The sequence below is a fragment of the Cnephaeus nilssonii genome, assembly GCF_951640355.1.
Source record: "Cnephaeus nilssonii genome assembly, chromosome: 3".
Classification (NCBI taxonomy): Eukaryota; Metazoa; Chordata; class Mammalia; order Chiroptera; family Vespertilionidae; genus Cnephaeus; species Cnephaeus nilssonii.
Window position 1 is genome coordinate 65163688 of NC_137074.1, and position 23724 is coordinate 65187411.

The following is a 23724-nucleotide window of genomic DNA, read 5'->3' on the forward strand; positions in this document are numbered from 1 at the left end:
TAAATGTAGGGGTACTCAAGCAATGTTAAATAAATCAAAGGAATAAATAGAATTAAAGCTAATCTTAAAACTGTATTTTAATCCACTCTATCAAATATCTTGTCAAAAATTCTGTTTATCATGAATTGTGTGGATTTACTCTCTGTTAGGAGGATGCTACTGCACGGTTAGGGTTATGATTCTGGAGAAATCACAAATTGAATTATTACTCCTTTAATAATTATAAATTAAGCATATATGCCAGTCATCCTTTTGGAGACCAAATGTTCAACTTTCAAACAGGCTTCTTTCCTCTCTACCCTTTGGTATTGGTTTGCTTGGGCTTCCATGGTTTGTGAGGGCTTCAACATGTGAATTTTGAGGGGGACATAATTTAGTCGCCTTCGTTACTAAAAATTTAGAAATTTGAAAATTAATTTAAAATTAAACATTTTTAGATTAATATGAAGAACAATTTGCTTTCTTTTTGTTTCACAGTATTAATCAAGATTTTATGTTTTGTGGAATGCACAATGGAGCAATTCGAGTCTATATCCTCAGTCAGAATGACTCTTCATTGACCACTCTGGAAAGCTACTGGCACTTTACTGTGCATGACAATAACTATGGATGTATAACAAGCATTTCTACTAGCTTTGATGACCATTTTTTGGTGACTACTGGAGCAGATGGTAATATCTTTGTTTTCACCGTTTTTTCTCTCTTTGATTTAAGAGAAAGCATGAAAGCCAAAGTGCCATCTCCCAGGGTATGTAACTGACTAACAACAAGAAATCTTTTATTTTAAAATAGTGATGCTAAAATTGTTCCTATTCTTTAAAAATTGAAAACTAATTAGATACATTTACCTTGTAGATTAATCTTTCTGTTAGTATTATAATCTTGATTTTCTGGTGCCTCTTTTTTAAAAATTAAGGATGTTGAATTCCCCTTATTACTAATGATATAGAAATCTCCAAATTAAAAAGACTGTGTCAGTTTTTCTGTATCAATCACTAAAACAAAAATTGTTTTCAAAATGCACATTTTTTCAGATATGTATTTTGCTTTTTATTTATTCATTCACTCATTGAAGGGGCATATATGAGTTGTACACCATAATTTGTGCCTTTGAAAGGGGTTGTAAAAATATGGTTGCCTGTAGTATTAGAATATGACAGTGTGGATCATGATTGAAGATTCAGTTAAATTATTGTATTCTTAAGCAGAATACATTACTGGCCTTGTAATAAAGATTGAGGGTTTAGATCCCCAAAGTGTATCCTTTGGCCCTGTCACAGGACCTGAATTTCCTATTATCAAAGTGGTTCCTTTAGATAAAATTATTAATAACTGTTGGAATTGCTTTGGGAGTAAGGAATTGTATTAGTAAATTGGCCTCCCACTTAATAGGTAGCCAACTTACAAAGAACATAGGGAAGATTTGAGCAGATAAATTTGGAGAATGGACTGTTGTCTAAAGAGGTTCAGCTCAGGAAGAGTAATTACAGAATGGAAAGTGTATGAACAAGACGAAAATCTTTATCATTCTATGGTGGTCAACTCTCTCTATGGAAACCCATATTGGATAGGAAAAAATACATCCTGCATTTGTATAATAGTGTCCTTTTACTTATGACTGCAATCAATATTTTTTTAAATCACTGAAGCAGAGTCTGCTTTTAAGAAGTCAAAATCAGAAAGAACTGAACAAACAAAAAAGCTCTGCATAGGTCTGGGGTTATTACCTTATTGTACTTTAGAATCAGCTGGGGAGTCCTTAAAAGTACAGAGCCTGAGCCCTACCCCAGAGCAGTTAAATCAGAACCTCTGAAGGTGAGGCCCAGGTATCTATACCCCTAGCTTTCCCAGCCCCTGTGATTTAAACATGATTTAAAGATTGAGAACAATTGACAAACATTTTGAAATAGTTGGGAGCACCTTTGTTTAAACTCCAATTTATTATAAACAGCTGAGGCCAGGAGATCCTGGAAAATCACACTAATTTGGAGAACTAAGGGACTTATCTCTGGAAATAAATACAATTTAATCAAGTTATGTCCTAAGTGATTAATGGTAACTGCAATGTATTAGCCATCACTGTCTCTTACATTGGTCATGATTTATGACTCCACTTTTACTAAAGTCATAAACCTGCCTTATATAAAAACTAGAAGCCCAGCGTGCGAAGCCGCGCGAGACCCAGACCCGCCACGCTGGGGGGACCCCAGACCCGCCACGCTGGGGGGACCCCAGACCCGCCACGCTGGGGGGACCCCAGACCCGCCACGCTTGAGTAGCTCGCCACCTCCAGCCCCGCGCCCCGCCACCCGCAAGCCCCGCTACACGAGCCCCAAGCCCCGCCATGCCAGCCCCGCCACATGCGCTGCTAGCCTCACCACCTCGAGCGGCTCGCGGGCTGGGGGGAGGGACCGAGAGGTGCTCCTTGCACCTCCTGGTGACCATTTGTTTGGTTGTTCTGGCGTTCCTGCCACTGGCCTTTTATAATATAGATATTTAGACTTAATTTCATACATATAAAGGTATAAAGACTAGCATGGTAACAAAACAAATTGATCAAAAAAGGGTCTTTACAATGAGTGACAGCAAAGCAGAGACCTATCTACCTAATAAAAGAGTAACATGCTAATTGACCGTACCTTCGCGATGCCCACCAGCCAATCAGGAGCAAGTATGCAAATTAACCCAACAAAGATGGAAGGTTAATTTGCATACACAGGTGCCTCGCGGCCAGGGGTGGGGCGGGATGATGATGCAGGTGTTCCACACCACCCCCAGCCGCTCCGGGCCTCTGAGCAGTGTGGGAAGGCGGAAAGGTGGCTCCGGGCTGGAGTGGAAAGGCGGCTTTGGCCAGAGCGAAGGCAGTGCCAGCAGCCAGGGAAAGGAAGGCCCATTCTGGCACAAATCTTCATGCATCGGGCTTCTAGTCCATTATAAAAGAGAATAGAGAATTTAAAATTTTTATTTTACTTAACACATTATGGGCTAGTAGTTTTATTGCTAGCTTTACCCAATGGCCAGATAAGTTTCTATTGAATGAGTACAAAAAACGTTTTATATAAATGTTAAAGGCACACTTAAAAATTAAATACCCATTGCATTTTGAAGTTATTACATGTTCTTGCAAGCTAATATCTTTTTAAAGTTCGATACTTTGTAAAACACTGTGTAATATGAAGTGGAACTAAACAAAGCTGGCAAATGTAACGCATTTCCCTTCTCTTACCATTACTTTTGCATACTTTGCAAACTTTAGTAGAATATTTCTTTTTATATAAAGTTTCTGCAATTGAAATGCTATTGTAATAGTTATCTTGGTATATGTGATGCCCCAATTCCAGATACTGCCGAAGTAGTGACAGAAGAGTCATTCAATTTTTTTCTTCACCTGTGTAAATTTCCATATTGCAAATATATTCATTCAGTCTTGCTCTCACATACCATTCTTACAAGTAAACCATATTTAATAATTTTAGCTGAGTTGTAAGTTCGAAATAGAAGACGTCCCCTCCAGGGAATCATGCCTTTATCTAATGATAATTCTCGCATAGGTTTATATATTGTTTGAAATCTAATAAAGTGGTTGAGTACAGATTGAATTTCAAATAGCCTGAAGATTTAGTCATGTTTGCATTGTCATTGAAATGCTAGTAAGTCTAGATTTGTTCAAAACAATTTCGACTCATTGTATGAGGAAATATTGGAATAACTAGAACTGGATTTGTAGACCAATATTCTTTCCAAGTATATTTTTGAGTACGCCCCATTAGCACTATAAGTCCTAAAAAATTTTTCATATCTGTTGGAGTAACAGGAGACCACTTTATTGATTTCAAAATTTTGTGCTTTCCCAAATTTTGGTTATAATATATGTTTGATTGATGACAAAATAGTTCAAACAGATCATCATCAAAAATCAAGTTGGTGACTTTAATGATGTTCTTAGAATCAGACAGTGTAACTGTAACTCCAGAATTACCTTCAAATTTTTCCAAATTAGGTTGAAAGTCCTCTTTTGACCAATCATTATCTCGGCAACCAAGTTGCAAATTACACTCAAAATAATGTGTGGAATTGTTCAAATTTTCAGGTTCGGAATAACTTGAAATGACCATTTTTCACCTTTTTGAAGAAATAACTATATCACTGCCACTGTCAAAGCTTTCATCACTTTCACTTGGAATATCTGATAAATTGTCAGCAAATATATCCAGAATTTTATCATGTTATTTGTCACAATCCATGGTTACTGAGCACTTTAAAAATATCAAGTTGCCCTAGCCGGCTTGGCTCAGTGGATAGAGCATCAGCCTGCCGACTCAAGGGTCCCAGGTTCGATTCTGGCCAAGGGCACATGCCTGGGTTGCAGGCTCAATCCCCAGTGGGGGTCATGCAGGAGGCAGCCGATCAATGATTCTCTCTCATCATTGATGTTTCAATCTCTCTCTCCTTCTCCCTTCCTCTCTGAAATCAATAAAGAAATATATAAAAAAAATCAAGTTGACATAAAAACAGTTATTTTTATTACTAATGACAAGAGACTAATCACTTTTAATTCCTTTTGTAATTTTTAACTTCAGCGAATGTATTTTCCATTACACTATTTCTTTTTAAATGACAACTATGAATAGCTGAGATTTCTCGTGATTGGTCACAAGACTGAGAACAGAAAAAATGAGAATTCTTGTGATCCGTCCGCAATGTGTTAAGAACTGATGAGCTAGCAAACCAAGACTCTTTGTTTGGCTCACCAGGTTATAATTCCTCTACTTGAACAGCCAAAGATATTTTAAAGCATAGCAACTGAATAAACAAAGCATAGTACCCCTTAATTTAAAGTGATTTTCTTTCGAAAAGAAGATTTGTATTTCTGATTTCATATCTTTCTCAAAGAGGGGATTATATTCTCTATATTTCCCACTGTATGTCTTCTTTTGATAAGGTCAAGGGAAATGCTTACAAAAATTAAAAATATATATATATATCTGGACAACCTAGACGAAATGGACCTATTCTTAGAAAAATACAAACCTCCAAAACTCAACCAGGAAGAATAAAAAAACCTGAATAGGCCAATAACTACTGAAGAAATTAAAGCAGTAATCAAAAATCTTCCAGCAAACAAAAGCTCTGGTCCGGATGGCTTGGCAGGGGAGTTCTAACAAACATTCAAAGAAGAAAAACCTATCCTCCTCAGACTATTCCAAAAAATTCAAGAGGAAATAGACTTCCAAGCTCTTTTGATGAAGCCAGCATTACCCTAATTCCAAAACCATATAAAGACACCACAAAGAAAGAGAATTACAGGCCCATATCCTTGATGAACATAAATGCTAAAATCCTCAACAAAATTCCAGCAAATCGGATCCAGCAATACATTAGAAAGATCATACACCATGACCAAGTGAGATTTATTCTGGGGATGCAAGGTTGGTACAATATCCACAAATCAATAAATGTGATACATCACATAAATTGAGAGATAAAAGTCATGTAATCATATCAATCAATGCAGAAAAGACATATGACAAAATCTAACACCCTTTCCTGATAAAAACTTTCAGCAAAGTGGGAGTAAGAGGGATCATACCTCAACATAATAAAAGCCTTATATGACAAATATACAGCCAACATCATACTCAATGGACAAAAACTAAACTCATTTCCCCTAAGAACAGGAACAAGACAGGGATGCCCACTTTCACCACTGCTGTTCGACATAGTACTGGAAGTGCTAGCCATAGTGATCAGACAAGAAGAAGAAATAAACGGCATCTAAACTGGAAAAGAAGAAATAAAACTGTCATTATTTGCAGATGACATGGTATTGTACATAGAAAACTCCAAAGACTCCATCAAAAACCAACTAGACTTAATAAATGAATGTAGCAGGATACAAAATTAACATCCAGAAATCTATGGCTCTTTTATACACCAATAATGAACTCACAGAAAGAGAAACTAAAAAAAAATCCCATTTACTATTGCACCAAAAAAGTTAAGATACCTAAGAATAAACTTAACTAAGGAGGTAAAAGACCTGCACTCAGAAAACGACAGGACATTGAAAAAAGAGGTAGAGGAAGACATAAACAGATGGAAGAACATAACATATTCATGGATTGGTAGAATCAACATCATTAAAATGTCCATACTACTCAAAGCAATATAAAGATTCAATGCAATCCCCATTAAAATACCAATGGCATATTTCACAGACCTGAACAAACTCTCCAAAAATTCATCTGGAATAAAAAAGACCCGAATAGCCACAGCAATCCTGAGAAAGAAGAACAAAGTAGGAGGGATCTCAATATCAGTTATCAAGCTGTATTACAAAGCCACTGTTCTCAAAGCTGCCTGATACTGGCACAAAAAGACATATAGACCAATGGTATAGGATAGAGAACCCAGAAATCAACCCAAGCCATTATGTTCAATTAATATTTGACAAAGGAGGCAAGAGCATACAATGGAGTCAAGACAGTTTCTTCAATAAATAGTGCTGGGAAATTTGGTCAGATACATGCAAAAAAAATGAAAGTAGATTACCAACTTACACCATAGACAAAAGTAAACTCAAAATGGTTAAAGGACTTAAATGCAAGACAGAAAACCTAAAAATCTTAGAAGACTCCATAGGCAGCAAAATATCAAACAGATGTCATAACAATATCTTTACTGATACAGCTCCTAGGACAATGGAAACTAAGGAGAAAATAAACAAATGGGACTACATCAAAATAAAAAGTTTCTGCACAGCAAAAGGAACCATCAACAAAACAAGAAAGCCCACTGTATGGGAGAACATATTTGCCAATGTTCTCTCAAATAAGGGTTTAATCTCCAAAATTTACGGGGAACTTATACAAGTTAACAAAAGGAAGATAAACAACAACAACAAAAATGAGCAAAGGACCTAAATAGACACTTTTCGAAAGAGGACATACAGAAGGCCCAGAGACATATGAAAACATGCTCAAAGTCACTAATCATCTGAGAGATGCAAATCAAATCAATAATGAGGTACCATCTCACACCTGTCAGAATGGTTATCATCAACAAATCAACAAACGACAAGTGCTGGCGAGGATGTGGAGGAAAAGGTACCCTCTTGCACTGCTGGTGGGAATGCAGACAGGTGCAGCCCCTGTGGAGAATAGTATGGAGTTTCCTCAAAAAGTTAAAAACAACTGAAGGACTTGTATGCATGCATATAAGCCTAACCAATGGACACAGACAACAGGGGGGTGAGGGGTATAGGGCGGGTAATGGGGGAGTAAGGTCACATATGTAACACCTTAATCATTAAAAATGGAACTTCCATTTGACCCAGTAATCCCACTTCTAGGACTATATCCCAAGAAACCAGGAAGACAAATCAGAAAGGATATATGCACCGCTATGTTCATAGCAGCACAATTTACAATAGCTAAGATGTGGAAACAGCCTAAGTGCCCATCAGCAAATGAGTGGATCAAAAAACGTTGGTACATCTACACAAAAGAATACTACACTGTGGTAAAAAAAGAAGGAACTTTTACCATTTGCAACAGCATGGATGGAACTGGAGAACATTATGCTAAGCAAAACAAGCCAGTGGGAGAAAGATAAATATCACATGATCTCACTCATATATGGTATATAATGAACAACATAAACGGATAAACAAAAATAGATGCAGAAACAAGGTAACACTGAACAGACTGTCCAACCTCAGAGAGAAGGCAGGGGAGGCGGGGGGTAGTTAGAGATCAACCAAAAGACTTATATACATGTATATGAGCATAACCAATGGACACAGACACTGGGGCAGTGGGGGCTTGCTCTCATGGGGTGGGAATGGTCGAGGCGGGGGGAGGTCAATCAGGGAAAAAGGAGACATATATAATACTTTAAACAATAATATATATATATATATATATTTAAAAGTCTAGTATATACATGAGGTATTTTGGGGGGAGGGATTATGTGTGCATAAAAAGAATATATTAATAAAAGACAGTATTTTAAAATAAATGAGAAAAATTGTGTATTTGCTAATACATGAATATTAGTAATTCACATTTGAAGGGGCAATATTGTGATATTAATATTTTGCATGCATATTAAGTTTCAAAACTTTCTCTACTTACCTCTTTAAATGAAACAGAAACAAATAACTTTAGTCAACTGCAATATTTTCCTTAGTTTATTTTTTGTGAAAATACTTTTCAGGCCTACAGTTGCTAGAAATTGGCAGGGGAAACCCCTCAATTTACTATGATTAGGTATTTTAAAGGAAATATGCAATTTAAAAGGATTAACATTTTATTCCTCATCCTACAGTTTGGAATTGAAACAGAGCCAATTCCAGAAGATATTGAAGATCCCAAAGCCTACAGGTATGGGAATCTATACTAATAATAGCCTAGGTGGTGTCACGCCCTCACGTCATCACAAGATGGCCACGTGCACAGCATGATATATACCTCCTAAGCCTGAGCTTTGGCAAAACAAACCAATATGTCACAGAAGTTGACTAAGCTAAATGAATTTCCAAGTATTTAATACTAATTTTCTCTGTGCTGTTTCTATATCCTAATTTGTTATCCTTTCAAATTTTGTTTTCAGTATAGAGAATGCCAGAAAAAAAAGAGAACATGACAGGTTAATGAAAGAAGTAGAAGAAATGAAGGCCAAGAAGAGAGAACAACTCAAAGCTTTGAGGAATCGATATCAGAGACTGTTAGAAATGAATGAAGAATTACCAAAGCATATGCAGTTTAAACGGACAGTAAGTTAAAAATAAATTTGGCCAGTCAATGTGTTGGCAGTCACTAAACTACTGTAGAACTTGTCACACAACTTAGTTTGGATGCAGAAAAACCTCTTAAATACAAAGTTTACTTTGGGATTTAACTACCTTACCTTTTTTTTGTTTGTTTTGTAACAAGATACAAATATAGGTTTGATTCTGGTTATCAATTCTTTATTATATGTAGTGAAGATGTGGAACTATTGAGTATATATATATATATATATATATATATATATATATATATATCCTGATTCTTGGTGCTTCCATTTCCATAATCCATCAGACCTGTTGAAAAGATAATACCTGCTTTATCCACAAAATTTCTGACTTAGTATATTTGTAGCTATGGTGGTGAACACTGAATTGTTTAAGGTAATTTTGGATTGATTTTTTTTTCTTTTGTGACTTATTGCAAAACTCCATCTACTTGCCAGTGATTCTTTTTTTCATTTTGTTGTTGTTAATCCTCACCCAAGGATATTTTCCATTGATTTTTAGGGAGAGTGAAAGAGAAAGGGAAAGACAGAGAGAAACATCGATGTGAGAGAAATACATTGATTGGTTGCCTCCTGCACGCTCTGGGGCAGGAGGAGCCTGCAAGCGAGGTCTGTGCCCTTGCCCAGAATCGAACTCAGGACTCTTTGGTCCGCAGGCCAACGCTCCATCCACTGAGCCAAACCAGCTAGGGCCTTTATTTCATTTTGTACTTCTTTCTAAATGGAAGTACTGTCAAACACCTTATCAAATAAAAACCGAGAATTTATCATCCTGACTATATCCGTGGTTTGCCCAGTCCTGTCATTCTAGAGGCACTTAGTCAATTTCATATAAAAATGCTTAGGTGAGCCGAAACCGGTTTAGCTCAGTGGATAGAGCGTCGGCCTGCGGACTCAAGGGTCCCAGGTTCGATTCCGGTCAAGGGCATGTACCTTGGTTGTGGGCACATCCCCAGTGGGGGGTGTGCAGGAGGCGGCTGATCGATGTTTCTCTCTCATCGATGTTTCTAACACTCTATCCCTCTCTCTTCCTCTCTGTAAACAAAAATAAAAAAATGCGTAGGTGAAAGCATAATGGTTAGCTCATATTGGTTAAAAGATGTTTATGCTCTTTCAGTAAGAAAAAGGTAGACGCTTGGCAGAATATGGGTGACATAATTCAAAATAAAGGACAACTGAGGCAAGTTCTGAGGCTAACACTTTACGCACATCATGCCTTAAAACTCCAGCTCCTCTGGAAAGAATAAGTGCTACTCCCAATTTAGTCTGAACAAAGTACCTGAAATTTTATAGGAGTGAAGGTAGGAAACATGAGGCCTCTAAGTATCTTTATGGGGAAACTAACCCCTTTGGTAACCAGAACTTGGTGATGTTAAGAAGATGCCAAAGACTTTGCTATCTTTCCTGGGTAGGGTCACGTGGGAGGAGATGTTCCACTAAGAAGCTAATGGTCAGCTGTGCCCAGCTAGTAGCAGTAGTTGCTTTGGAGTGGAGGGAGTACAGTTTTTTAAACCTCTGTGAAGTTCCGGAGTATTTTTTTAAAGTTTATATACTCTTTAAGTATTCTGTTACCATTCATTATTTTTACTGTGAGAAGATCGTTTAGTATATAACTTCATTTGGATCATTGTTAATTATTTTTGACTAGAGGCCCAGTGCACGAAATTCGTGCACGGAGGGGGGTTGTCCCTCAGCCCAGCCTGCACCCTCTCCAATCTGGGACCCCTAGAGGGATGCTGACTGCCTTCCTGATTGCCCCTAACCACTTCTGCCTGCCAGCCTGATTGATGCCTAATTGCTCCCCTGCCAGCCTGTTTGCCCCCAACTTCCCTCCTCTGCTGGCCTGGTCACCCCTAACTGCCCTCCCCTGCAGGGTTGATCGCCTCCAACTTCCCTCCCTTGCAGGCCTGGTCCCTCTCAACTGCCCTCCCTTGCAGGCCTGGTGCCTCCCAACTGCCCTCCCCTGCTGGCCATTTTAGTGGTGGCCATCTTGTGTCCACATGGGGGCAAGATCTTTGACCACATGGGGGTAGCCATATTGTGTGTTGGAGTGATGGTCAATCTGCATATTACTCTTTTATTAGAAAGGATAGAGGCCTGGTGCAGGGGTGGGGGCCAGCTGGTTTGCCCTGAAGGGTGTCCTGGATCAGGATGGGGGTTCCCTTGGGGCGTGGGGCGGCCTGAGCAAGGGGCCTGTGGTGGTTTGCAGGCCAGCCACGCCCCCTGGCGACCCAAGCGGAGGCCCTGGTATCTGGAATTTATTTACCTTCTACAATTGAAACTTTGTAGCCTGGAGCAGAGCCAAGCCTCCTGCTCACTCCATGGCCGGCAGCCATTTCTGTTGGGGTTAATTCACCTTCTATAATTGAAACTTTGTAGCTTGAGTGGAGGCTTAGGCAGGCAAAGGTAGGCAGAAAGCTTGGCTTCCTCCGTTGCCTGGGAAACCTTGCTCTCTGTGGCTGTAGCCATCTTGGTTGGGTTTATTTGCATATTTGCTCCTGATTGGCTGGTGGGTGTGGCTTGTGGGTGTAGCAGAGTTAGGTCAATTTGCATATTACTCTTTTATTAGGTAGGATAACTGTCTTCTATTTTTTGTGGAAGATCAAAGTATGTTATTTCCTTCTAGAATGGAGAGTGTTTATGATATTTGGGAGAGAGTAATGATGCAGCAGGAAATTGAGGACAAAACTTAAAATATGTATGTATGTTATAGGATTGGTAAAGTACACTGATAAAGTACCCATTTTGATGAACAAATCTACCTATCTGCAGGATTTTAATATAGATTCCAAAATTCGTGCTGAGATGAACAGAAAAACAGCTCATAAAATTCAACAAGTGGAAAAGGAATTAGCTTGGGAGAAAGAGAAACATGAACTTGGCCTAAAGAAGCTAGAGAAAAGGTAGGATCCATATTTCTTGCAACTTAAGATGTTTGAGAGCATATATTTGAATAAAATGGCTTGCAGTGACTTAAAGTGGTCAGATAAGAGGTCTTCTGAAGTATGCACTAACTCTTGAAATCTCAAGAAATCTTCTTGTCATTCCTACTAATAACTTCCTGAGCTTTCTGCTCACTCCTTGGTAGTTTAAATCTGAGAAATTAGTTTAACAATTAGATATAAACCCAATTATGTAATATATATTTACTTTCTGTTTTTAACAGATTATTTTTTCTCGAATTGATAAAATAGCATGTAAATATTAAAAAACAAACAAAAATAAAATAGAACCAAAGGACTTATGATGAAAGACAACTTCCTGTCTTATCCTTTTATCCCTCTCATGTACCAATTTGACAGAGAAAATTACTTTTCTTTTTAAGATATAATTTACATACAGTAAACTGCGTAAATATTTTTTTATCCTCACCCAAGGATATGTTTATTGATTTGAAAGAGAGGAAGGGAGGAAGGATGGAAGGAAGAAGGGAGGAGAGAGAGGGAGAGAGAACAAAAGAAAGAGAGAAAAATTGATTGGCTGCCTCTCATATACACTCTGACCTGGGATCGAGCCTGCAGCCTAATTGTGTGCCCTGACCAAGAATCAAACCCACAACCTTTTGGTGTATGGGATAATGCTCTAACTAACTAAGCCACCCAGACAGGGTTGAAATGCATAAATCTTAATTGAACAGCTTGATAAATTTTTACAGATGTATAAACAAATATATCTGACACCCAGATTGAGAATATATATATAGCACTCCAGAACGTTCCCTCATGATCCCTCCCAGTAAGAATTTACTCTCCAAAAATGAATGTTTACCACCATAGGTTAGTTTTGTCTGAACTTCATATGAATGAAATGTTGCAGTAGGAACTCTTTGGTATCTGACTTATTTACTTGGTGTCATGCCTAAGGTTATCCATGTTGTTGCAGGTAGCAGTAGCTCATTCTTTTTCTTGTGTAGTAATCCATTATAATAAAGAGGTAATAAGCAAATTAACCCTCATGCTATCACAAGATGGCTGCCTATGATCAGGCCGGCAGGGGGGTTAGTGAGGGACAACCAAATGACTGAACAAGCAGGCTGTGTGAGGCGACCAGGCCGTCAGGGAGTGCAGTTGGGGGCAACCAGTCTTGCAGGGGGGAAGTTAGGGGTGACCAGGCCAGCACAGGGGGGCAGTTGGGGGTGACCAGGCTGGCGGGGGGGGGGCAGTTAGGAGTGACCAGGCTGGCAGAGGGGGGCAGTTGGGGGCGACCTGGTCAGCAGCAGGGGGCAGTAAGGGGCAACCAGGCCCTGCAGAAGCAGCAGTTAGGGGCAACCTGACCGGCATGCAGAGGCAGTGAGGAGAGATCAGACTGGTGGGGGGCAGGGGCAGTTAGAAGCTACCAGGCAGTCAGGCAGGTGAGCGATTAGGAGCCAGCAGTCCAGGATTGTGAGAGGGATGTCCAACTGCCAGTTTAGGCCTGATCCCCGGCCAAAACTGGCAGTTGAACATTCCCCTAAGGGTCCTGCATTGGAGAGAGTGCAGGCTGGGTTGAGGGGACCCCTGCCCGCATGCACAAATTTCGTGCACCGGGCCTCTAGTATTCTATTAAATGGTAATGCCACAATTTACTTACGCATTTAACTATTGATAAATAGTTGTTTCTTCTATGTTTTGACTACTTTGAGTATTGGGACTATGAACATTCTTGTGCATTTTTTTATTTTTATTTTTTGGTGGACACATAAACACTTATTTCTGTTTGATATATAATAAGGGTGGAACTGCTGGGTCCTAAGTTATATGCATGTTTAACTTTATTAGACACTGTCAAACAGTTTTCTAAAGTGGTTCAATCAATTTATATGCTGATCATCAATGTATGAGAATTAGAATTGATCCTCCTTGTATTGGTTCCCTAGGGCTTCCATGACAAAGTACCACAGACTGGTTGATTTTTAACAACAGATATTTACAGACTGATAATTCTGGAGGCTGGAAGTTCAAAATCAAAGTGTTGGCTAAGTTGTTTTTTACTGAGAGAGGGGAGGAAGAATCAGTTCCATGCCCATCTCTGAAATTCTGGTGGTTTGCCAGGAATCAGCGGTGTGGATGTATCACTCCACACTGCTGCCTTCACGTGGTGGACTCTGCGTCTCTTCATATTACCTTCTCTCTGGGCATGTCCACATTACTTTTTTTTTTTTTAATAAGGACACTAGTCATGCTAGAACTCCCTCTAATGACCTCATTTCAACTTGAATATCTCTGTCAAGATTCTACTTCCAGATAGTCATATTCTGAGGGGCTGGGAGTTAGTACTTTAACATCTTTTTGAAGGACACCTTCAACCCATAATACTCATGCTTTTCATCTCTTGGTATTGTCATTTCTTTAAATTTCAGCCACTGGCCTTTCCCTAAAGAGTAATGATTTTCATTCCCCTTTCCTATACTTATGGTTATTTATGTGGTCTTTTTTGCTACATGCTTATTCAAGTCTGTTGTTTATTCTTAAAATTGGGTCGTAGGAGTTATTGGTATATTCTGGATATAAGTCTTTTGTCATATATATGACATGTACCTATGACATGTATATATATATATATATATATGACACCTATCTAATAAAAGAGTAATATGCAAATTGACTGCTACTCCAACACACAAGATGGCTGCCCCCATGTGGTCAAAGATGGCTGACCCCCTGTGGACACAATATGGCTGCCACAAGATGGCCAGCAGGGGAAGGCAGTTGGGAGGGACCAGGCCTGCAAGGGAGGGCAGTTGCGGGGGGACCAGGCCAGCAGGGGAGGGCAGTTGGGGGCAACCAGGACTGCAGGGAAGGGCAGTTAGGGGGACCCAGGCCTGCAGGGGAGAGCAGTTGGGGGGGACCAGGACAGCAGGGGAGGGCAGTTGTACCTTTTCGAACAGAAGTTTTTTTTGTTTTTTAAAATATATTTTATTGATTTTTAACAGAGAGGAAGGGAGAGGGATAGAGAGCCAGAAACATCGATCAGCTGCCTCCTGCACACCCCCCACTGGGGATGTGCCCACAACCAAGGTACATGCCCTTGACCGGAATTGAACCTGGGACCCTTGAGTCCGCAAGCCGACGCTCTATCCATTGAGCCAAACCGGCTTTGGCTCGAACAGAAGTTTTTAATTTCAAAGAGTTCAATTTATCATTTCATTTAAATTTATTAATATTTTCACTAATTCTTATACTAGTAGTTAGAGCTTTCATGCTGTTGTTAGAAACCTTTGTTCCCAATTCATGAGATAATTCTCCTATGTTTCCTTTACTGTTTCCATTTTCTATCTTAAATAATTCTAATGGGTATTGTAAGATACAGGGCAGGTCATAAATTCATAACTGGGAAGGTCATGGTGGATAGTCACACTCCAGGTGTATAACTTCTTTAGTAAAAGGCTTATTTTTGCTGTAAGCAAGTCCTGTCCATTGTTTCTCTGCATCTAGCTTAGCACACCTTTGAAATCGTCTCCTTTCAGACCCCTCCTTCTAAAGTGTGACCACATTCAAGAAAGCACATGATCCCCACTTTGCTTTCTCCCACCTTCATGTAATCCCTCCTAATCCCAGGCTTATAAAAGAAACTGCAAACTGCCATTCTCTAAAGCATTTATTTCAATCAGTTGAGATCTTGCTTCCAGGCATATCTTCTATTTGGCTCAAATAAATTTTTGTAAAATAAAAAGGAGAGATTGAGTGTCATTTGTTTCTATATGGATATCTAATTGACTCAGTGTCATTTGCTGAAAAAACTATTCATTCCTCATTTGATTGTAGGGATGCCACAGTTAACTGTATGTATGTGAGGTCTGTTCCTGAACTCTTCTTTCTATCCCATTGGCATATCTTTATACTAGTCTCACATTGTTTTATTCTTGACTTCTGATATCATAACGCCTCTGGCTTTGTTTTTCATCTTCAATATTGCTTAGGTCCTTTGCATAGAATCAACTTGTCACTTTTCACAAAAGCATGCTAATATTTTTAATTGAATTTCATTGAATCTGTAGATCAATTTAGACATAACAGACATTTAAACAATATTGGCTCTTTCAACCCATAAACATGATATATCTTTAAAAGAATCCACTTTTAACATTTCTTCTAGTGGTGGCAGCCATTAATTTAAATAACATATTACTGTGAATTTATTACTAATCATTATTTATTGACTTCATAGTATGATGATTTTGATCACCTTAGTGTACTAGTACTCATGCTTTTTTCTACCTTCTTGAATATATAAAACATATTTTAATAACTACTTTAAAGTCCTTCTCTGCTAGTTATATCATCTGTGTCATTTCTGGGCCTGCTTCCATTAATTGATATTTTTCTCTTTATTTTGGATCATATTTTTCTTTGATTTTACCTGCCTAAAATTTAATTGGATGCCAGACATTGTGAATTTTACATTGCTCTTGATCTTTGTCCTGGGGTTGAGTGAAGGTACTTGAAAACAGCTTGGTTTTTTTTATTTTTTATTGTTTTGAGGCTTGCTTTTAATTTTTGTTAGGAGGGATCAGGCAGCCTTTTAGTCTATAGCTAATTCCCCCCCGCCCCACTGCTAAGATAAAATACTTCTGAGTACTCTCCCCTCTGTCCTATGTCTTATAAGTCTTGTGAAAACACAAGCTATTCCAAACCGTGTGTGGGGGTGGGGTGGGGGCCTGGGGATTATTCCACCTGCTCCCTTCTGGTGTGTCTTCCCAGCCTCAGGGGACTCCTCGCATGTTAGGTGCTGGTCAGCCTCACCTGACGGCTGGAAGCGAGCCCTTGGCAGAACCCCAGAGCTCTCCCTGCGCGGCAGTCTCCTCCCGGGTCCTCTGCCCTGTGAATTATGGCACTTGTTACCTGGCATTAATCCTTGAATATTTTAATTCTTGGATAATATTTGAATATATTTACGTCCCTCCCTAAATTATATCTAGATTGCTACCCACCAAGGGATGAAAGAAGGAAGTTCTTCTCAGGAAGAACCCTCAACATAGTACCCTATGTTTGGCTTCGATATTCATAACATATTTGTAAATGTATTTATGTGGCAAGTATTAGTTTTAATTCACAAACTCAGGTATATATGCAATATTTCTCATCTTTATTTTATTTGACTCTGGGCTCCTATTCTGCCAGGTAGACAAGAAAGTCAGTTTTAGTACCACCGAGTCTTGTTGCCCCAGCCTGCCTGCTTTTTTCCCAGTTCTTTGAATCTATGGTTTCTGTGCTCTGCTGGAGCAGGCAGTCTTTGGTGAGGTTCCCAGGGTGGAATATACTTGCCGCCATCACCCTTGAGGCCTGCATCTTACCAGATGCTGTCAGAAGCAGGGAACCAGTGCCCACAGCTCTAGGACCCAGTTTGCCCAGCCAAACCACTTCCTCGCCACTCTCCTTGCCCTCAAATACTTGTTTCCTTAACTCCCTGCTTCCCCACCCTAGTCCCGGTCCCTGAACCTCCATAGGTTGGTGTCTTTAATAAAAATATGGAGGGAAATAATAATTGGAATCCTATCTGATTGGAATGGGGAGAGGATAAAGTTGTACCACTGAATAACACAGTATTACTAGTGTTTTCATCTTCACCAATCTCACAGGCCAAATATAGTAACTCTTGGTTGAGTAATTTACATTCTTTCTGTCTTAAAAAAATTCATTTTATTGATTTTAGAGAGAGAGAGAGGGGGGGGGGAGAGAGAGAGAGAGAGGGAGAGAGAGAGAGAGAGAGAGAGAGAGAGAGAGAGAGAGAGAGAGAGGGAGAGAGAGAGAGAGAGAGAGAGAGAGAGAGAGAGAGAGAGAAAGAATGTTTCCTGATTGGGAATTGAACTGGCGACCTCTTGGTGCATGAGACAGTGTTCAACCAACTGAGCCACACAGGCCAGGGCTATTTTACATTCTTTTGATTATTGATGAAGTTGACCATTTCTTTTCATGTCTATAGCTCTTTTATCTTTATTCTTAGAATTGCCTGTTTAGATTTCTTGTTCATTTTTCTTGGAGTTTTGTTTATTTCCCCCCTAATTTTTAGTGATAGTCTCTATTTCTATAAGTATTTACCATTTATCATACAGATTGTAAATACTTTCTCCCACTCTGCCATTTGCTTTAAACCTGGTTCATAGTTTTCTAACTGTGCAGAAGTTTTAAATTTTGATGTGTTCAAAACTATCCATATTTTTCTTTATGTTTTATCTGGGTCTCATGGAAAGACTAAAATTTAAAAAGTAAAATAACTCCCGTGGGTAAGAAGATAAAGAGAGTAAATTTTATAGAGATGAGAAAGATACTATGGTATGAGAGAAAAGGGAAAATTAAAAAGAATAACCCATTTTAAAAGGAGAAATAGAGTTAAAGGGGTTACAATGATTGAGTTAGAAAAACAGCAAGAAAGGCAAATAAGCCAGGAATAATTGCTGTATACATAAGTAAGTTAAACTCTAAAATTAAAACAAGAGGGAATAGTGATGAATTAGTGCCAAAAAGCACAATTTAATTGAAGGACTTTTAAAAGGTAAATCTCTGTGGGCTATATGAGAAAGATGTACTAGAAAGTAGTATGAATTTCTGAGCTTAATGATTTTTATAGAGGCTAATAGGGTAATATGACTTACATATGAGCTATGTGATATACCAGTATATCCATCTCACCTTTTTTTATATGTAATAAATGAGATATAATAAGGTATATCTATAATAACAAAAGCATAATATGCTAATCAGACTGGACAGCTGAACGACTTTCCGGATGACCTTCCGGATGAAGCTGAGGCTGCGAGGGCTGAGCCCCTTGTACGAATTTTGTGCATCGGGCCTCTAGTGTATATATAATATGAGTTAATAGATAGGGAGGTAGATTACATTTTCTCAGTTTGATATCATCCATTTATCATTAAACTACAGTTAGCTTGAAATTTTTTTTATTTTCTACATATTAGCAAAATATTGGTATTATACTGATTAATAATGGGTTGTTTAATATTTTAATTTGAAAGGAAATTCTATTTGCTCTTTAACCAAGCCTTACCCAATTTCCATTACCTCCTTGTTGGTATATGCCTGGTAGAATGTTGGATCCAGTGTGCTATGATAAAGTATTTATAAGCACAGTGTATTGCAGTCTTGCTTTATTACCTAACAATCATGTACAATGATTAAAATGGTGTCAACGATTAAAACGGTGACTATTGCAGGTGCTTATTTTCTTTTTTCAGGTTTCGTGACTCACTGGAAGGTGATACTATCGTGGTTCATGCCATACAAAGCGATCACAAGATAACCTCCTATAGGCTCGTGAAGCCCTCCAAGTATTTCAAATCCAAACGGCCGAGTCAGTCCGACAGAAGGGCAAGCAAACTGGAGAGGTATGAAAAAGAAGGAACTGGAAGAAAGGATAGCCAGAAAGAGACAGGTAACCTAAATGACCACAAGGCTTTTCAGTCTTCACTTAAGATTTCAAAACCGAATTGTATTTTTGTAGTAGAGCATTGGAATACCTTTTGGAGGCTTGTGTGCAGTCTCTTGTCTCCCGTCCTTTGTTTCTTTGGAATAAATAATCAAAAGGAACTTTGCATGGCTGGGAAGGAGAGGCCAAGGTTCTCCAGCAAATGCGTCAACCAACTTTCCTATTCGACACAGGCCGTGCCAGAACGAGTACCAGATGCTTCCAATCTCCACCTACTTTTATTTTATTTATTATTTACTTTTTGTTAATCCTCACCCGAGGGTATTTTTCCATTGATTTTATTTTATTTTTTTTTATTTTTAGAGAGAGAGTGGAAGGGACGGGGAGAGGCAGAGAGAAACATCCATGTGAGAGAGACACTTCAATGGGCTGCCTCCCGCATGCCAACCAGGGCCAGGGACGGAGCCTGCAAGCCAGGCCTGTGCCCTTGACCGGAATCGAACCCAGGACCCATCAGTCTGCAGGCCGACACTCTATCCACGGAGCCAAAATATATCCACCTATTTTTAAATCTAGGATTTCCCCAGATGTTAATTTCAAGGCATTGTTTCTTCCCAGATTCTGCCTCAGAGTGTGGGGCCAGAAGACAATATTTCAGACTGTTTTCCAAGAGCATGTGCCTTAAACAGAACACTGAGCTGAGAATACAGACGTGACGGCAGTACCTCTAATTCCTGTGATCTGCCTCTTGTAACTGCCCATGGGGTGACTGCAAATGACTAGAAGGAAGACAGGAGTTGAGGGCATGGCTTGGAGAGCCGGGCAAGAAGCAATAAGGGCCCGGCAGCCTGGCCAGGCCCGGGCTGTGCCTGTGATACAGTCCTGGCACTGAAGCCCGTGAATCCGCTTCATGAAACCCAGAAACCTTTAGCAGCTCTTTTCTGCCTCTAGGATAAATTCTGAAGCCATTGTCCCAGCAGTGTTTTCCATGGGGTACCCCTCTTGTGTTCCCTATTAATAGTGCATTCCCATACTTGTATTTTTAGTCTGTTGCCCTGCTTGCTGCTCCCTGATCATGCCTGATGCTCCCGCATGCAGGCTCCTGCTAGAGTGACCAGTTCACTCTTTTCTCTGAATTCTATCAGTTCATGGGAATCCAGATTGAATTATACTTTTTTAAAAATAAAGCCTTTCCATGACCATCCAGGCCACATTAAACTCATCCTTTTTCTATACTATTAAATATTTGAAACATGACATGGTGAGTTATAACTATGTGACCACCTCATTAACATTTTTCATGTATTTCTAAATTATATCTCTAGCTTGAACATGAATTGAGTAATTCCCCCAGTAGATACTTATTAATTGATAAAGCCAATAACTTTTTTCCCCTTGGAGGATGCAGTTTTTATTGATATTATCTCCAGAAACCAGAGACCCTGTACCCACTTTCAGTCACCCCCTAGCCCTTCAGGGGAAGAGATATAAATTGTCTTTCGGTTTTCCAAAGCCCTAGTCTTTCCCCTCCCCGTGTAGCCTTAGAAATTCAGTTGGGATATTGTTTTGAGGTGGTTGTTTTCAGCAGTGCCTGCTGCAGCTGCATGGTAACAATAGGTGAGGGAGGTGGGGGATCAGTTAGAGGAGGAAGCAGAGGGATGCACAGGCAAACAGGAACGTAGCCTATCGAAGGGCTCTCTGTCCGGCCTCTCGGGCTTGACCCTTCACCAGATGCATTTCTCTTGACGCTGAGTCACACCTTTCTGAATCGCATCCGGGATTTCCACTGCCCCAGCTGTGGACCCAGCCCCAGAGCCATGGGATGAGCTAGCCTCATGGGTCCGTTCCTGGGCCACAAAGGCTTAAAGGGAGCGGTCAGATATATTTTGCCACCCCATCCAGTTCTGGGACTGCAATTTCTGGAGCAGTAGTGGGCTATGAATAGGAATTTCACACTTGGTGTCAAACTCATTTGAGGGGATCAAGAATATACCAGCATTTTCCATACCACCCAGTCCTTTCCTTTTGGACTGCAGTGGGAACCAATCATTGTCCGAGTTCTCCTTTTCCACATAACGGATGAGAGACTGATATTCCCCCTTGAGTCACTGCACCCAAAGCTCCTGATGTCGAGTTCGGCACTAAGTGTTCAGCACCAGGATGTCAGACATGCCATGCCAGGAGGCCTTGTCCATCATCCTGAACAAGGGCCGAAAGCTAATAACTTTAAAATTATAGCTTTGATTGTATGTTTCTGATCAGTTTTTAAATTGGCCACAGACCCCTGCAGTTGGCATGTGTCACCTCAGATTATACATCTCAAATAGGACTCCCTTTCTCCTTCCCCTGCTGTGATATCACAAGCACTCCTTCCCAGCTTCCCCGTATCCAGGGTGTCCCCCCAAAATGTATACATACTTTAACAGCTGATAGCTCAATTTTGAAAATGAGATGTATTTTAATAAACACTGCCTTTATAATTAGTCAAAGTCTGTGTATACATTTTCTGGGATACGCTGTATATGTCACTGGCTCATTATTATGTATCTCTCTGATTATTTAATATACGTGTTTTATCTTGCCAACTTTTCAATAAGCAAACATTGTAACTTAGATCACTTTATTTTGGTATTGTAAAATACTTATTATGGGGTTGAATTCATGATGGTTGCTTAATAAGTACTGTGATTTACAGATTCGTTATATTATCTGGATTTTAAATAATGTGATAGGTTGAAAACAATATTTGAGAATTTCATTTTGATGTTTCAAAGAGATTGAAAAAAATGTCGACTCTCTGTGCAGGTGGGGATACTAGTGTGCCAGAAGAATCAATTATAGAAAAAGGGAAGCTATTTCGGCCTAAGACCCTAAGTCAAATTATGATAGAAAATCAAATTGAGAAAACGAAGAAACTTATATTAAAAGCTGAAAGGGCTCAGCAAAAGATTCAGCAGCGCAACAAAGAATGGGAGGAACTGTAAGTTTTTTAATGCAAACTTTTATTTTAATATGAGTCTCAAAATATCTTTAGCAATGTCAATAAATATAACAATGTTAAATTTAAATAAAGAAGTGAAAAAAATAGAAACGGAGATGGAGATATTGAAGACAGGTCAGCAGAACTTTCAGGGTGGGGCTACCTTGATGGAACTTCTATGATCCTACGAGTTTCAGGTCCAGGAATTCCATTTTCCTAATATACTCTGAGTGATTTAAGAATGAAGACATTCTCTTTATCCCAACATCAAAAAGATATTCTCCAGATGTTCTTCTAACATCTTATAGTTTTGGCTTTCACCTATAGGTCTCTAACCATCTTAAATCAACTTAAAAAAATCTAATCTGAGGTACTTTTATTTAACAAGCATACCTTTTCATTTTTTTTTGCAACCTATATATCTTTAGTGAAATGTCTCTTCATGTCTTTGTCCATGTTCAAATAAGATTGTTAACTATTTACATGTTGAGTTTTGAGAGTTTTCAAAAATATATTCTACAGACTTGTCTTGTGTCAGATAGGCTGTTTTTAAATATTTTCTCCTCGTCTGTAGCTTATCTTTTCATTCTTTTAATAAGGACATCTGCAGAGCAAAAATTTTTGCTTTCGTTGAATCCAATTTGTCAACTTTTCCTTCTATGAATCTTGATTTTAGTATCAAGTCTAAGAATTCTGCCTAACTTCTATTTTTATTAAAGTTTTATAGTTTTACATTGTATATTTAAGCCTGTGATCCATGTGGTGTTCATATTTTGTATAAGGTGTGAGATTTATGTTTATGTTTGTTTGTTTGTTTATTGCCTGTAGATGTCCAATTGCTCTGTCACTATTTGTTGAAAGGCCTCTATTTCCTCCATTGAATTGCTTCTGCACTTTGTCAAAAATCACCTGGGCATATTTGTGTGGGTCTGTTTCCCACTTCACTTTCTGATCCAATGATTTGTGTGTCTGTCCCCTTGCCAGTATACACTGGCTGGATTACTGTACCTATGTAATAGGTCTTGAAATTGAGTAGACTGATTTCTTTCTCTCATTTTATTCTTCTTTTAGCTATTCTAGTTACTTTACTTTCCCATATAAATTTTAGAATAATCTTGTCTATGTTTACAAAAACATCTTTCTGAAATCATGATAGGAATTATGTTAAACCTTGTATCAGTTTGGAGATAATTGACATACAGTCAAACCTTGTTTCTTGAACATCTCCCACCTTGAACAATTTGGTTCTGGACCAAGTCGTTCACAGAAAAAGTGTCTTGGTTGTCAAACCAAACTTCAGTTTTCGAACTGACAACTTTTTGAAGCTGATACCTCAGCATGACAAAAATCATCTCTCAGGCAACACACAAAAGAGAGAATGCTTTGGTTGCCATCAAAATCAACAATCAACACTTAGCACAATTTTAAAACATAAAGAGGCCATCAAGAATGCAAATGTTGCTAAGGGTGTGAAAGAAACAATGATCACAGACAATTGCAGAGGTAGAAAAACTGTTGTTGATTCGGATAAACAAAAAGCAATTAGCCAGTGACAGCCATTTCCGAGGCAGTGATAGATGAACAAG

At 39.0% G+C, this 23724-nt stretch overlaps 1 protein-coding gene across 1 annotated transcript in view; it reads left to right on the forward strand.

Moving 5' to 3' along the window:
• CFAP44 (cilia and flagella associated protein 44) overlaps window positions 1–23724 on the forward strand; it is a 126518-nt gene that overhangs the window by 65866 nt on the left and 36928 nt on the right. The window contains exons 19-24 of the mRNA XM_079766309.1: window positions 478–748; window positions 8329–8384; window positions 8614–8776; window positions 11569–11699; window positions 18968–19164; window positions 21964–22138. Of these exons, the coding sequence (XP_079622435.1) occupies window positions 478–748; window positions 8329–8384; window positions 8614–8776; window positions 11569–11699; window positions 18968–19164; window positions 21964–22138 (993 nt within the window). The remainder of the gene's footprint in view (window positions 1–477; window positions 749–8328; window positions 8385–8613; window positions 8777–11568; window positions 11700–18967; window positions 19165–21963; window positions 22139–23724) is intronic.